The 17,482-nt window shown below is 38.1% G+C and overlaps 1 protein-coding gene across 1 annotated transcript in view; it reads right to left on the minus strand.

The window, feature by feature from the left end:
* Erc1 (ELKS/RAB6-interacting/CAST family member 1) overlaps positions 1-17,482 on the minus strand; it is a 288,788-nt gene that overhangs the window by 209,115 nt on the left and 62,191 nt on the right. The window contains 4 exon segments of the mRNA XM_076940435.1: positions 4,105-4,272; positions 8,309-8,392; positions 9,795-9,950; positions 14,757-14,831. Of these exon segments, the coding sequence (XP_076796550.1) occupies positions 4,105-4,272; positions 8,309-8,392; positions 9,795-9,950; positions 14,757-14,831 (483 nt within the window).

A 17,482-nucleotide genomic window follows, 5' to 3' on the forward strand; every position in this document is an offset into this window, starting at 1 on the left:
CATGTGTAACCTCGCAAAAATTCCTTCCTTTCCCCACCCCATGCTATTTTTAAAAAAACCCTCAGTTTGCTGGCCTTTTGTCAAAATTGTGTTCCTGCATGAACAAGCAGTTTTGACCTTGGCTAGCCAACTCTCTCCCCAATAAACCTCTGCTGATTGCATCCAGGTATGGTTTCTTGTGATTTCTGGGTGGCCGTGATTTCCCGAGACTTGAGGAAGGGTCTCCCGAGTTTGGGGCTCTTCACTAGCTCTGAGAATTAAGGCTGCTCCTATCACAAGACTGATCATGTGGTTCATGGATCTTTTGAACTGGAGGGGAGAGTTTAGAAAAGTCTAGAGACGCAAGCCAGGAGAAGCCCTAGAATACCCCAGGCAGAGCATAACAGGATATTCTAGTGGGAGTCTGGGAGACCAGAATGCAGCAGTAGAAGACTGGACACAGAAGGCTTTAAATGAGATCACAGATTATACATGTATTAGCTACTTTCCTGTTGCTGCTATAAACTATCCTGATCAGAAGAAACTTAGAGGAGAAGAATGTTTACTTTTACCTTACAATTCCAAAGAGGATACAGTCAATCCATCATGACAGGGAAAGAAGGTATCAGGGGTACAAGCTATCTTGGCAATCAACAAACTAATCTTATTTTATCCATACACAGGAGAGAGAGAAAGGGGAGAAGGGGGAGGATGGGGAGGGGGGATGGGGACAGGGAGGGGGAGAGAGAGTAAGAGAATGAGAACATAAAGTAATGTAGAAACCAAATGTGAGATATTCAGGGCTCTCAGCCCTGGAAAGCATTCTGGGAGGAGTACATTCCTTAGTCAAAGGACACTTGCTGGATTAACATTCAGAAGAGCTGATTAACATTCCTCAGACCACAGGGAAGGGAATCCACCTGTGGGTGGGGAAGGCCCAAAGCATGGAGACACATTCCAGGAGAGGGGCCCAGGATGGGAGGTGATCAGGAAACTGAGCCCTTAATGTAATAAACCTGGGCAAACAGAAGACAGTCATTGTCATAAAAGTAATATGTGAATCTGAATCATCTATAGACTGGACCTGAGAAGGTCAGCCTTTGTGATTGCTCTCATGAGTGCTGTATAAAAGCTGCCCCCAGCTTTGGCTTGGGGTTCCTCTTGTCTGCGTATAGGGGAACCCCAGTATACTGGCTAACATCTTATCATCAATAAACCTCATGTTATTGCAGTGAATCCAGTCTGTGAGTATCTCTGGGGGAGTGCGTCCCCTGGTTTTGGATCTTAGAGTCCCAACAGTAGGACCAGGCTATGAAGCCACAAAGACTGTCCTCAGTGACATACTTCCTCTCCACCAGGTACCAAAACCTTACCAAACAGCATCACAAAATGTGGACCAAGGGTTCAAACACATGAGCTTATAGAGGACACTGTTCATTCAAATCACAATACTATAGAACTGGACTAAAGGACATTGGTGCTATACTCCTGCAGAGACTTTGTCTACACTTTGCCAGGGTGCTGAAATTTTGATAGAGTCCAAATTCAAAACCAAGACGCTAATTTATCTTTAGAAAATTGGCTGACTGTTTTTTAAGTAAAGTTTACAGTGAGAATCTACACAGAAAGGTCTAGAATAACTAGGGCTACATAGAGAGATCCTGTCTCAAAATAAAATAAGTGTTATAAAAGACCAGGTTTGTAAAGTATTTTTAACATAAAATCTTAAGGGTTCTTGCATGTTCAGGAGAAAATACATAATAAAACATCTACTTTAACTAATAAAATAAAAAGTAGGCCAGGTGGTAGTGGTGCATGCCTTTGATTCCAGCACTTAGGAGGCAGAGGCAGGCAGATCTCTACAAGTTTGAGGCTAGCCAGTCCCAGAACAACCAAGGCTACACAAAGAAACCCTGTCTTGAAAAACATAAACAAACAAATAAATAAATAAACAAGGCATTGCAAAAGATCAGTTATCATAAAATATTTTTAACCTGCAAATTTAGGGGTCTTTGCAATTCAGAAGAGAAATTCGTAGTAAAACATCTACTCTAGCCAAAATAAGACAATATGTTAGGGGTATCATTATCCTTATTTTACTAATGAGAAGACAGAGGCTTAAAATGGATTTAAAAAAACAACTCAGATACAGTCACACAATAATTTACACAGGGTTAGCACCAATTCTAGGTCTGACCCCAAACCTTTATGTTTAAAGTACTTTTTAAATTATTTTATAATTTCACACAAATACACAATGCATCTTGATCATATCAATCCAACTTCCCTTTTACACTCCTTCTAAGCATGTAACCCTCACTCATTCACACCCTCTTCTTTATTTTTTTAATAATTTTTGAGTTCAATTAGTACAGTCTGTATGAGCATAAGCAACCTCCCAGCAGGCACACCCCTTCCCAACAGCTCTCAATAGCTCCTCAGTTAGCAGGAGAACTTCATGGGCTCCACCCACATCTTCACTGGGATTACTGACAGGCTTAACCTTGTGCAGCTAAATCTCTACTTTCAACCATTATTTCTACAAAAGTTTGATCACCTCTGCAAAGGTCAACATATTAAAAGAGAAATTTATAGAATAGAAGCAATTTCAAGAATATTGTACAAGTTAGACAAAGGAAGTCCCTCACTGTAGATTATCAAAAGATAGGACAAGACCTTTCCCCAGATCAATGTTTTCCAGAAAGAATTTTTAATTGAGGAGCTGATAGATAGCTTAGTCAGTAACTATGTTTGTGAAAGCATAAGGATCTGAATTAAATCCCAAACTGCATTTGTAATCCACTGAAAAAAAAAAATGGAGATAAGAAGATCCCTAGGACTTGCTGGCCAGTTAGCCTACCCTCATCAGCACGTGCTAGGGGAGCTAAGATAGTCTCAAATTAACAAGGTCAATGGCACCTGAGGAACAGCACCCCAAGTTGGCCTCTGGCCTCCACATACATTCATACACACAACATACCCACATAAATACATATTACACATGAGCATAGAAAGGAACTTTAAAATTTAAAAAAGCTCCATGATCCCTGTTCTTTTTCATGTGTTTAATTCATTGGTTTCTACATCAGATCACACTGCTGCAATAAAAAGGACAAAATCAATTAAAAGTAAAATATAAAATAACAGCTATCAAAGAATTGGTACAATCCTTTTATTGGAGTCTAACAAAAGAAAGATCTAGGGGAAAAACTGTTCTCAAATGTCATTAGAGAAGTATGTACTATTAAATAAACACATTACATTCTTAAAATGCCCCAAATTCAAAAAGAAATTAACTTTTACCCTTAACAGTTAGGATGGGATGGCTGTATTCGAACAACTGTCCTAGTCATTTACAGAGGAAATCAATCCCTGAGGCTCAGCTACTCCTGCCCTGCCCAGAGGCAGATATACAACCATTCGAGAGTGATAACACAGCCTTTACAACCATGGTAGAAGAAACCAATCACAAGCATATCTGTGTAAGACTCAGGTAATAAGACATTATTCAAGCTGGATACAAAAGGAAGAGTGGATTGACAGAGAAGAAATGTTATGTATCAGATCATGACAAGCTTTGAAATGTTTGTATTGTCATCAACCAACTGATCAACAGCTTGCATCCCAGTCTAACAGTAACAAATTGGAAGTGAGACTTACCTTTAAGACACTGGGACCAAGTTCTGAACTGTTTGTGGCAATGCATGTTCAAGTTACCAAAACGAAAACCCTCTTTATAAATGAAGAACTGAAGGCAATATTTTCGAAACTATTTCACATTTGCAATTCCTTAAATATATTTAAATTCAGCCCAATAAAACTATGAAAGAGCAGAAACTTCTTTAAAAATGCCATCAGAGCTGGCAAGATGGCTCACAGGGTAAAGTGCTAGTATGAACACTTGATTATGGTGGCAGGAGACAACAACTCCTAAGAGTTATCTTCTGACCTCCTCACAGGCATGCATGCACATGTGCATATGCACACGGACATGAACACACCCATAAATACAACACACACACACACACACACACACACACACACACACACACACAAAACAAAACAAAACAAAACAAAAAAAACTAGGAATGGACTGGACTCCAGACAAACCACAGAACTCCTTACCTCAGTCTGCAGGATGGCAGCCCTTTGCTCCTTAGCAGTGAGGGACTCCTTCAGCACCTCAATATGCTGCTTACTGTCTGAGAATTGGTTCGTGAGAGTTTCTAGCTTTGTCTGTAAGGCTAGTAATTCTGTGTCCTTTCTGGACAATTCCTGTTTCACCTGGCCAATCTGGAAAACAAAAAACAACACTGTAAGGAAGAAAGAAATTACACAACTACCTCTGAACTGGACTGCTGGCAGATTTATGGCATAATATAGGAAATTAAATGCAACATTAATTCTTTGATAAGGTAGAAATGGGGGGGGGGTGCTTTCATGGTAAAGTACATGTCTAACAGCCCTGAGCTCCTAAGCTCATCAAATAGCAAATAAGTAAGATAGAACAATACTAATCTTTTTGCACCATCTAATTCCATATGCTCCTTACCAAAAACTAAGCTTATTCAACAAACAAATTTCTAATCTTCATTTATTGTTTCTAAATAGTTTCCGAAACCCCTTAGGGCAGTAGTTCTCAACCTTCCTAATGCCATGACCCTTTAATCTGGTTCCTCATGTTGTGGTGACCCCCAATCATAAAATTATTCTCATTGCTACTTCACAGTTGTAATTTTGCTGCTGAGTAGTGTCTCAGTTCCTAAGACCATGGGAAAGACGGTTTTCCAATGGCCACAACCCATGGGCTGAGAACTACTGCGTTGGGGGAAAGACGGAGGAGGAAACTGTGGTTCAGCCAGACCAGGCAGCATTCATCACCTAAACACTACTTCATTTTGTCAAGCTTTCATCTTCAGAACACGATGGATTATAGGCAGGATTAGTGTGGACGTAAAGCATGAAGGGAAAGCAACTTCCTATTTCTACTGCAAAGTAAGTTCAAATCTTAGTGGTATGCTTCTGTTTTTCTTTTTCAAGCAAAAGTTTCATAAAATCTTTACATTAAAAAGTGAGGCTGGATAGAGTAGTGCACACCTTTATGCCAGGCAGAGCTGTTGGATCTCTTTGAGTTCCAAGCCAGCCTCTGTATAGAGTGAGACCCTGTATCATGAAAATAGGAAAAAACCAAGCTACTTTTAGTGTTAAGGCAATAGAGAAATGTTTTCTTTTTCTTTTCTGTTGTTTAAAATCACTTATTTATCAACTACATGCATATCATAGAACATAAACATTGGAGTTAAATGAAGAATGCATTAAGCTTTCACTCTGAAACAATCTACATGAGTCATTTGAAATTTATCAGACTGAATAACTCATATATAAAAAATATAATGTAATCTCCATAGAGCTCTTCACACTAACAAATAGTTCCTCTAAAGCATCCTCTTTACATCCCTCTTGCTTCCAAGCATGTGTGTGAGAGTGAGCAAGTGAGAGAGAATGCTTGAACAACAGGAAGGGGGCAGGGTCCTCTCACTGAATGTGAAGATAGGGTGGCAGCTAGCAAACCCTAATGGTCCTCCTGTCACCAACTCCCTCCAGCATTGGGACTACAGACACATGCGACCACAGCTGGCTTCTTTTAGGAGCTGCAGAGATTTCAGCCCAGGTCCTCTCACCTACACACCAACTGCTCTGACTTGCAGAGTGTTCTCACCCAGCCCAGATCCTAGGACTTCCTTTGTTTGTTTGTTTGTTTGGAGACAAGAGTATCTCTGTGTAGCCCTGGCTGTCCTGGAACTCACTCTGTAGACCAGACTGGCCTCGAACTCACAGAGATCCACCGGCCTCTGCCTCCTAAGTGCTGAGATTAAAGGCATTAGTTAGGTACTTTACCCAGCCACTTTCTTTCAGATCTTGAACGTATTAAACTTTAAAAAATGGAAAAGATTAAGAAAGAAAGCTGTCTTAAGACATTTCTGGTTTTATATTAGGTCTACCATCCAGGAAATAACTACAAGATAGATTAACCACTGAACATAAATATGGTAAGTCAGTCATTTTCATGACAGATGAAACAAAAGACCTTGAGTTTTAAGGAATAAACGAAGCAGTTCTTACTCAGTAAACCCCTTAGATCTGTGTAATAATTTAATTGTATAACCCTCATTTGTTCCTTTAAAGCCTATACTAGTTTGTCTGTCTTTTAAACTTATTGCAATAATGTTGCCGAAATATTAACACAGTAGTAAAACTTTTCTTAAATTAAAAAAAAAAGAAAAAAGAAAACTGAGTATCTAAAGTTTTCTAAAGTATCTCTACAGTTTTTTAATTTTACCATACTAATCTTAAGTAAAGGAAAAAGTTTTTGAAGCAATTTCACAAGAAGAAATAAAGTTTATCATAAAGTTAGAGTTCTAGTTTGGGAACATATCTCAATGGAGGAGTTCTGTCCTAACATGTACAAGACTGTACATTTGATTTCCTCCCAACCCCCACAAGGACGAAAAGAAAAGAAAGAAAACCAATTAGACTTATAAGAAGCACTTAAAACAACTTAGGGTTCTTTTTCAATGAGATGAGAATTTTTCTGTATACATGAAAACTATATTTACTGATATAGTAATGATTCATATTATATGTGCTTATTAGTATTACTCTATCTGCAATACACAGATTGATCTAAAGCATATTTGTTCTATAAATAAATACCCAGAATAGTCAAAGTATTACTACTTTCTCAGCAAACTATGGCTTAAAAGTATCCAAATTTCTGAATACTTCCAAACATGAATCAGAAATTAACAGAAGCTAGACGTGGAGGTACATACCCAAAATTCCCAATGTAAGGAGGCTGAGGCAGAACCACAAGTCTGATGACTATATTACATAACAAGGTCCTTTCTCAAAATTCCAAAGTATACATATTATATATACACAGAGAGAGATTTCAGTTTTGCACAGGGCTGACATTTCCCTGCCATGTGCATTATTAAATAAGAAAGAGAAGAAAACATTTTAAACAGAAGAAAAGCTTAGATGCCCAGGAGAGAGAACCTGGTGAGAAGCGCACGGATACAGCAGTAACAGCACTTCTCTAGCTGGCAATGGAGAAACGATACCAAAGCATCACATTGTTTAGGAATTCAACAGCATAATGTGAGAGATGTACTTGGCCTGCTGTCTGATACACAGAGCTGAGTAATAAATAGTAGTTAAGAAAAAAGGAAATCATATACCAATTTCTCCTCCAGACAACATATAGTTAACAACATAAACTAGATCTTTTCCAAACACAGTATTTTACTTTTTAACCTACACCAGAAACTAGGCCATAAATAGATTAATATATTAAATAGGCCATAAATGTATTTGTTAATAAATAAATTAACAAAATTTATTTTTAATACTGCATTCCAGTCTACTTCCCTCCTTAAGAGTAGATTTTCTATTCATCTCTGACACTTTGAGGAAGGTACAGGTGCACATGGACAATACAGACCAGAGAGTGAAGAAGTTACAAGTAAAGTTCTAGAACCAGATTGCTGGTGTCAATCAGACCTTGCCTCTCTCGAGCTATTGCTTCCTTGGTATCATCTGTTACCTAAGTTTTCTCATCTGTAAATTGGTGTAGATCACTCCACCAGGTTATAAAATGCTTCTAGTAAGTATACAAGTAGAAATTACTTTATTATTACTTATCAAAATGCTTAGAAATGCAGTTGTAAGTTCATTGCACAGAAGGCTAAAGCAGATTTAGTAATTTAAAATAATTATCACACTAGTTCTAAACTATAAGATAACTTTAAATAGGCTAATTTACTCTCTATACAGCTGTCTTAAAGAAAATACCATTTGTTACAAAGTCTCCTAGTGAAAACTTAAAGATAATGTCTCCATGTAGAATTAAAGCAGTTTCTCAAGAATTTCAAATGCAAGTTAAGTTGTAGGTGCTCGGCCTAGAGATTTGCACATTACCATACCTAAAAAGGATGGAAGGAAAGAGCATTCATATAAATCAACGTATATCTAGTCAACAAGAGGATAAGAAAGGGGAATTTTGAGATATCATCCATACAGCGGCAAAACAATAAAGAACCAGGTGTAAGGCTTCCAGAATACACATAGTCTCAGTGTGCACAAGTGACATGTGGGTCAAACTGGTGAAGAAATGTCAGTTAAAAGAGCAGAGCAGGCTGGTTAGTGCTAAGAATGGGCAGAGCTGCCAACCATATAGAGTGAAAGTGTAAGCCACCCAGAAGCCAGAGCCAGCAGGGTCCCACTGTGGGACCACTGCACACAGAGAGGTAAATCTTACTGCAAAGACCTCAGACTGCAGACCAGCCGCTCTCTTTTTCAGCTCCTCCCCTTGAGCATCTTTGGAACTTAGCTCCTCCTTCAGTTGCTCTACCTGTCACGAAATTGTTATTGTTTTTCACTCATGTGCCAACTCAGGTCTTCATATTATCTGATTCTGAGCCACAGTGACCTCTGAAATAACAATAACTTACATAAAATAATCAAAGCTGTTCCTCTAATTCAATTTTCAAAAGCATATACTGTCTCGTATCTCACAAACTTTTAAAAAAGAAACAAATATGCTGATCCTCAAAAAGGAAGTAAAATATAGATTATGATACAGTATATTTTACCCTAAAATCAGGGAGAAAATTCACACTAACAAAAAATTGGACACATAAATTTTTAGCTTAAAAATTAACATATTACTAGCATAAATCATTGATAATAGCCTCGTTTTTTCAGTAACAGAGGAAAATTCTATAGACATAAACCTGAAAACAGACACCACAACAAGAAGCCTGAAAAGGGCAGGGAGTCACATCTGTGTCATTCTTTGGCAGTCAAGTATGGGGATGTTTTGGTTTTCGGTTCCAAAGAACAAAGAACACAGCTGCTGTATACATTGGGAAATGCAGTGAGTAAATACTTTTCTAGATAAAATTTCATTGTTAAAATTGTTTGTTTGTATATTTGTTTATTTTAAGACAGAGTCTCACTATGTAACTCTGGCTAGCCTGGAACTCTCTATGTAGACTAGGCTAGCCTCCAAGTTGCAGCAGTCCAGCTATTTCTGTCTACCAAGTACTAGGACTGCAGGCATGTGCTACCATGTCCAATTTTTATAATAATTATTTTTAATTAAACACAATAAAGCAAATTCTTCAATTTTCTTTAAATAGTTTATTAAAATCAAAGTAAATGACCTTGGGTCTGAAGAAAACCAGCTGTGACTGATTTTAACCACACTGACGAGCCTCCGTGTGGTTGTATACATCTTATTGTATACATGCCTGAGAAGCACATAGGAAGCAACAGCCCTGGTACCAAATGAACCCCACTAAGGCAGAGAGCAAAGGCTCTTTATTCTTGGAACTTGTTTAAGGGAGAAACATTTACCTTGTTTTAGAAAAAACGACTCTCAGGAGTTTGACTTAAAATATTTCCCAAAAGAAGTAGTCTTCTACAGTAAGAAATGAATGAACTATCTTCTACAGGAAGAAGAATTCATCTGAACAAAGTTCCATCAAATCATTTCAGAAGTTCTTACAGAAATAAAAAATTAAATTGTAACAAGATGCCCTTAGTTCTTATTTAAATAAAAGCTTGCAATAAGTAAATGGAACCAGTAATGCTGACTTTATTTCTAGGACATTTCAACATGGCAGACACAACAACAACAACAAACCTTCTTTAAAGCCTATTAAAACATAAAGCAGATATTTACCATCACTAACATGGAAAAGTATATATAAATTTTCAAGTTTCTGGGAACTAAAGTATCTGCTCCATACCTTATTCTTCATAAATTTAGAGTGGCTCCTGTACACCTCCATTTGTTTCATCTCTTCCTCCCGCTCTTCAGTACTCAAAGCCCCATTTGATTTCAACATCTGAATTTCCTCCTCCAGGTCTCGGAGCCCACGCTCCATGGAAGAAATTTTTGAATCCTAGGAATAATAGAAGAGTTGAGCATTAAACTATTAACAAAGATTAAAAGTAGCCAAATGGCAGATACTGCTGATAAAATTACCTGTGGCCTGAGGTCAGTATTTCTAGTTTGGTCAAGGTTCAAGAATTACCTTATTGTCCTGGAAATACTTTTATTCCTGCCCATCGTGTTAAAGCTTGTCTTTAACAACATGAACATGTTGGCAGCCAAAATACATGGCTTAAAACTGAAAATGGATCCCCAGACAGAGTTACTAAATTAACAGGCTGGCAAGCCAAGGACAGGTAAGATTCTGCACAGAGCCTTACCAACCTAAAACAGACATGCATTGCTTTTGATAATGCATATTCCATGATGGGTAAGGAAGGCATTCTTGGCAGAACAACCTAAGACAGGCTTAATCTTGTTTATGAAATAAAAAAGGGGGAGAGGTAGAGAGCTTTTGGGGCTGCTTGGCAAGAATCTGACATAGGCCAAAGACAAGAAAATGGGCTGCTTGACAGAAATTTAACATTACGTTAGAACAAATAAGTAATAATTTCAGGCAGGAATCTAAATCTTAGGTTAGAACAAAGAAGTAGGCTTCAGCATGAAAATGACTTTGGGCTAGGACAGGAAAGTTGGCTCAGATATTTTGGTCATCCTGATAAGTCCTTAGAAACAGTCATCACAGGAGTGTTCACAGAATTTTGTTTATTGCCTTGCTTGTTCTTTGGCTATTTGTGTTTATTGTCTTGCTTCCTTTGTTGACTATTTGCATCTATTGTATTACTAGTTCCTCTACCTAGAACTGACCTTAATACTTGCATGTAATTAAAATGGTATAAAAGCAAAAAGGCGGAGTGGGGGTGGGAGAGGAGGTTTCTAGGGAGAGGAAATGGAGAAAGGGGATGACATCTAAAATGTAAATAAATAAAATATCCAATTAAAAAAAGTAGCTGAATAATGTGTCTCTCAAAATTCAGAAATTAATAACAGTAAATACACAGACAAGCTGCTGGGCAGCACACGGGGAGAGGAGGCCTCACCCTCACAATGACCATACCTCTCTCTTCCTCCAGTTATGACTCTTTCAACTCAAGCAGACAAAGTGAACCAGAGAGGCAGAAGCAATGGAAAAACAGCTACAGGTTCTTCGTATTTTATAATCAACATATTTCTGGTGGGTCGGGGGAACTATAGGTAAAGCATTTTCTAGTTCTAATGCTTCACCACTCAAAGACCTTTAGGGGACATGTTTCTGCCAATAAATAAGAGAAATTAATACAAATTTAAAAGAATTGTGCAATAAAGTTTTAATTATGCATACAATAATAATTATCTAGCATTCCAATTGCAGAAAAATTCAAGAGTGACTAATTATATCAATGGTTACTTTTAGAAAACTTATTCTCTGAACTTCTGGAATATATTTGAAATATCTACAAAATGTTTCCTGGGTATTAAGTAAAATAGTCCTGGGTATTAAGAATGAGACAACGAGAGGATTACTTGATCCCAGGAGTTCAGGGATAACCTAGGCAATATAGTAAGATGCCCTCCCATCTCAAAAAATAGTTAAATTAAATAATCAATCGCTGTTCTTGTAAACTATTACCAAAAATATCACGTCCTTGCATTATTTTTCTATTCTCAATTTCTTGATTTGTTTGTGACTACATCTAAAATAATCCTCAACTAACTTGATATGTGATTAATTACAGCAAACCATTTACATGAAATAATTTTGTATTTGTAATTGAACATGCTTAATTATAGGAACTTTAAAGAATGTAAGTATAGCTTTATTTTATTTGGAGCTTTAGAGAGAACATTTTGGGATGGAATTTTAAAACTGACTTCCTTTTTAACTTTACATCAAAGATATCTTGATTGGCTGTGTTGGCTAATGTAATTCCTGAAGCAGAAAGCTAAAGCATAAGAGTCTGTCACAAGACAACTTCAACAGGCAATTTTCCAATTGGGGGAGCCGAGAGGAAAGAGGTATCCTTGCCTAGCCTACAGCCTACACTTCAATTGTACTATCTGAAATTCACCTTTGAGATTAATATAAAATGTTCTGCAAGTATCAGGACATGGTCTTTTTTAAATGACTGAAACACCAGACACAAATAGCTAAGAGTCAAATATAAGTTCTGCCACACCCATATCTAAGAGTAACAAGAGGAAAAGGGAGTATATCTCTAGCACAGCTTTGATCCATAAAAGACAACAGAGACGCAGAATAAAAGCCCTAGCTCTGTCTATCCACAGTATACCACCTGTACAACTTCTACAAGGCCCTTACCCAAAGCCTTACTTCTCCATCAATAACAACAACACAGGACAAAAATCAACTCACTTTCAAGAACACAGCACAAAAACTTCTTTCTAGAAAAACCATTACTGCAAGCTGTGAAAACTTCAAGGCAAACATGGACTGCCCAGGGGAAAAAAAATCTACCCATTTACTATATGAAATCAGGTTGGACAACTAGTTCCTGCTAGTATACCTAGTACTAGCATAAACTCATGTGGTACCAAGGGGGGGTTTATGTGAGGACAGCTCTCCCAATCAGCTTATGCACTTCTATATGAAAAAAGCAGGTCAGTCTGTTCCCTTCCACTTTCCCCCTTCAGTGTCGGCCACTCCTAATGGTCACTCTAGATCTACACCTTGAGATATTTACCACATTTCCAATTCTAAGTCTGTCTCCTTTCCCCAAGCAAAATTTGACTTTCCTTATGGATCTAGCTACCCTGAACTATCTTATTTTGAAACACCAGAGAGCAGCTTCCAATCACCTGAAAAACAATTCTCAAGGTGTCTATGAAGGTATATAAATCCAGGGAAGTGGTTAAGGTGGAAGGCCAACCTTGAGCAAGAACGGCACCATCCCATGAGTGAGAGTCCAGGACTAAATTAAAAAGAAGTAAATGAAGCCAATACTCACCTCTCTCTGCTTCCTAACTGTGAAAAGTGACCAGATGCCTCACATACCTACTGCCTCATCCCACTCCCTGGATTATACACTCAAGCCATGATCCAAAATAAACCCATCTTTTCTTAAATCACCTTTGCCACCAGATATGTTGTTATAGCAATGAGAAAAGTAACCAATGAACCATCTACTTGACCCTTGTTGACATAATCTCTTGTTTTACAATATAAGCCTAGCAAAACTTAAAATATACATACTGCCAATTAACAAAATTACACACCCCTGATCTGTGAGAAGAAGAGAAGGAAGCGGGGAAAAAAGCTATACATGAGTTTATGTTTTATCCTTAAGCATCAACAGGGATCAGGAAGTAACACACACAAACAAACCTATACTGTGTGACTAAGGGAAAGCCATAAAATTAAGCCATTCTAAAGGCCTCCTGTAAGATTACATTCAAGCTTATTATAACTATATAACTCCAAAAAGCCCATAGACTAGTAATTTAACATCTGTTTGATAAATTCTTAACCCACTAAAAAAAAATACATAATTTGAACAAAGTTTTATCACTGCAAGCCAAATTTTGCTGTTGCTAGCTAAGGCTACAGAATGAGACTTTGTCTCAACATACACACACACACACACACACACACACACACACACACACACCCCAAAGGGGGTAGGAGGTATAATACAAATCAAGCCTCTTATAGAGTCTAAGTTCTATTTAAATGGGCTTTTATAAGAAAAAAAAAAAAAAAACATAAAGCAGAGTATGGTAGCACATCCCTACAATGCTAGCACTCAGAAGGATGAGACAGGAAGGACACATGTTCAAACTCAGCCTCGGATACAAGGAAAGGAAAGGAGGACCATGGGTGATGGTTACTTTTAAATGCCAACTGGCCACAACCAAGAATCACCTAGAAGAGTCTCAATGAGCAATTATGTACATGATCAGCCTGGCTTTGAACATGTCTGTACAGGGACTGTTGTGATTGCAGTAACTGAGATGGGGTGGAGCCTCACCCTGAGTGTGGGTGGCTCCAGTTCGTGGACTGAGCTCTGAACTGTACAAGACAGAAGAAACCTAGGTAAGAGCCAGCCAGTAGGCAGCAAGACTACATCTGCTTCTTTCTGCCCTGGCTGCAGATACAATGTGATGAGCTGTCTTAAGCTCCTGCCTCTGATTTTCCTGCAATGGTGAACCACAATATGGAACTGTAAGTCAAACTGTCACAATAAAGGAAACCGGAAGACCATGTGTCTAATAAAAACACTAGCAACACCACCTAACATCAACTACTACATGCAAATTACTACGTGCAAAGTCCTGTTCTAAACACTTTACATGTTTTAACTTCTTCCTTCCTTCTTTTCTCCCTTCCTTTCTTCCTTCCTTCCTTTCTTCCTTCCTTCTTTCCTTCCTTCCTTCCTTCCTTCCTTCCTTCCTTCCTTCCTTCCTTCCTAAGATCTGAGGTATAGAGAGGTTAGGAACTTGCTTCATGTCATTTATCTGATAAAATATAGCTAAACTTTAAATCAAAAGAATTTAACTCAGATTGCAAACTCTTACAACTCCTGGAGATTCCTAACTTATCACTAATTTAAAATAGTTTTTCAAAATACTATCTTCCAATTTCTGGGGTCCACTAGACATAAGAATCTGCAGGGTGAAAGCTATTTTCACATTAATCCTACAATTATCATTGGATCTTTCCAATGTGTTGACATTTACACTGATAAAGGAAATAATTACAGTTTTCTCTCAGTCTCCCAATTGAGCAAAGTATTGTTACCTCCTTCTACACATGCACAAAGGGTCTAACCATTTAAGAGTAAAAGATGACTCCAAGATTCCTCATGAGATTCTCACTTACCTTCATTTCAATAACAGTTTGCAAGGCTTTTGTCTTGGCAGAATCAGGGGCATTCTCAAATCTCCGGTGCATCTCCTAAATAGAAGCAAAAGAGAGTCAATGGCTGCCTTTAATGCTCATGTCTTTTGGTTTCATTTTGCAGCTCTGGCTAGCTGGGAGCTCAATATAAACCTGACTGGCCTTGAACTCACGCAAATCACCAGACCCTCAACCTCTGCCTCCCAAGTGCTGGCAATTAAAGATACGTGCCACCATGGCCAGCCACTCTCATGCTTTCTGAAGTGGAATCTGTTAAAAATAACTAACCCAACCTCTGTGGTAAGTGGACCCTTCTTTTGTCACAAACCTTACTGATGAACCAGGGAATCCAGACTGATTCAACATACATCCTGGAGGATCCCTGGCTCTAACTAGCTATTTAAAATTAGACAAAGTAATACCAACTACTACTGCAATAGTAAAAAGTATGATATATCACTAGATTGATGTATCAATAAGACTTGAAACCAAAATTACAGATGATCTAAAAGGGGAAGGGGCTGAATAGGAAAGAGCCCTTTTTAAAAAGAAGAAATAAAGGCCACTACAGACAGCCTGCACTGCAGAGTTGTTGAAATTACCTCTGTTGACAACATCTACCTCCAGAGTAACAACCACCTAGTTACCTATGATGAAAACCTCCAGTTGGGCTCTAGGGAGGCAGAAAAAGTCTGCTGAACACGTTTCTATGTATTCAAAATCAGAAAACATAAGACAGCTTCCTTTTTTACTCCAAAGTTGAATGAGTTCAAGATAGGAAGAGAGGAAGCCAGACATGGTGGCACATGTCTTTAGTCCCACAGTTCTTTCTAAAAGAGACAGGCTATTGTAAAGAAACTAAACTTTTAACATGATTGAAGTTGTAAGGCTGTGGAATTCTTTAAGTTTGTAAAACATTTTGTATTGTGACATCATTATTAATGTGTGATCTTGGGGATGAATGAAAAACTAAAGGTTGTAGCTTAAGAGTGATGTGTTTGTGTGTCATGTTGACAAGGGGTCACTTGTGGTGACTAGTTTTATGCCAACATGACATAAGCTCAGGTCATTAGAGAAGCAGGAGCCTCAACTGAGAAAATACCTCCATAATAACAGGCTATATGCAAGCCTGTAGGGGATTTTCTTAGTAGTGATTAATGTAGGAAGGCCTAGCCCATTGTGGACAGAATCCTGGATTCTATAACAAAGTAGACTGAGGAACCCATGAAGGGAAACAGAGGCAGGCAGATCTCTGTGAGTTTGAGACTGGTCTATATAATGAGTTCCAGAACATCCATGGCTACATAGAGAGACCCTACCCCCAAAACAAACAACACTACCCCACAAATAAATAGTAAGGAAGGATGTTAAGAGTCTTTAAGGATCACTCAGAAGTTACAGACAACCTCAGGCAATTTTCTTGTGGCTGTCTCTGAATTAATCAGTCATTACTAATAAAAAAAAAAAAAAAAAAAAAAAAAAAACAACCTGGTACATCCCTAGAAAGGAGGACAGTGGTTGCCATCCCACAGTCAAAATCTCTGACCCGGGATACTCCATATAAACAGTGCTTAAGAATGAAAAAGGCTATTATGTAATATTTTGGTTATATCTTTCAGCCTAACTTACTCATTGTTGCCTGACCAGGAAGCTCACTGATTAACTTGTCTTAAAATTCTTATAGAATAGAACTGGAGAGACGGCCCAGCAGTTAAAAGACCTTAGCTGGCTTTTCAAGAGGAGTTGAATTCAATTCTCAGGACCTACATGGCAGCTCACAACTCCAACTCCAGTTCCAGGAGATCAAACACCCTCACACAGACACAAATGCAGGCAAATCACCAATGCACATGAAATAAAAATAAATAATTTAAAAAAAATCTTACAGAAAGAAAAGCTCTTTCAAAAATGTTTTCACTCTATTCTTGTTTCTTTATTTAGAGCATTTCAGATTTCACTTTTAGAACAGAATGGTCAACTGCTAATGTCCATGAGAATATTCCAAATGGCCAAAAGTCTCACAACCTGAAAAAATTCTGGCTCAAACATTTAAGAGAAGGCAGACTCAATCTTTATTAATATACACTGCTACAACTAACCCTAGCCTTGAGTATTCAACTGGATATCACATTTACATAGGTATCAAACATTTCAAAAGCTATTTTCCAAGACAGGCTCTAACAGCGTGCTAAACTTGTATCACACATGTGGCTACCTTCCAGTCTCCACTAAACCAAAGTCAACAAATCTTAGATGTACCCTCAAAACATCACCAAATCCAAAAACTCTTTCTCACATTTTTAATACTCTCATTTAACATGAGCCATCCAAAAATCCACACCTCTCATTAGCAAGTTCCTACATGTTGCTTCCTTTACCACACCTTCTCAATACACGCCTTTAAAAACCAAAGTGATCTCCTCACTCCACACTCAAAACCCTGTAAGGCTCTGTATGTGACATGTCTTCTTGAGCGAGTGTAAAACTTCATGTCTTCCCCGCTTTCCTCAGTCACTGTACTTCAGTCACACTGGACACCTAGCTGTTTCCACATATGCTGGGCTGCTGAACTCCCTCCCATCTCCCACACCTCAGGAGCACGATACCTCCATCTGTTCCCAGCTCAAATGTTTCTTACATAGTTTAAGTGGATTAGCTGAGATGGTATCATTATGTTTAAACAAAAAAATGTCTATGCAGTTAATAGA

Source organism: Arvicanthis niloticus, chromosome 9, assembly GCF_011762505.2.
Source record: "Arvicanthis niloticus isolate mArvNil1 chromosome 9, mArvNil1.pat.X, whole genome shotgun sequence".
Taxonomy (NCBI): Eukaryota; Metazoa; Chordata; class Mammalia; order Rodentia; family Muridae; genus Arvicanthis; species Arvicanthis niloticus.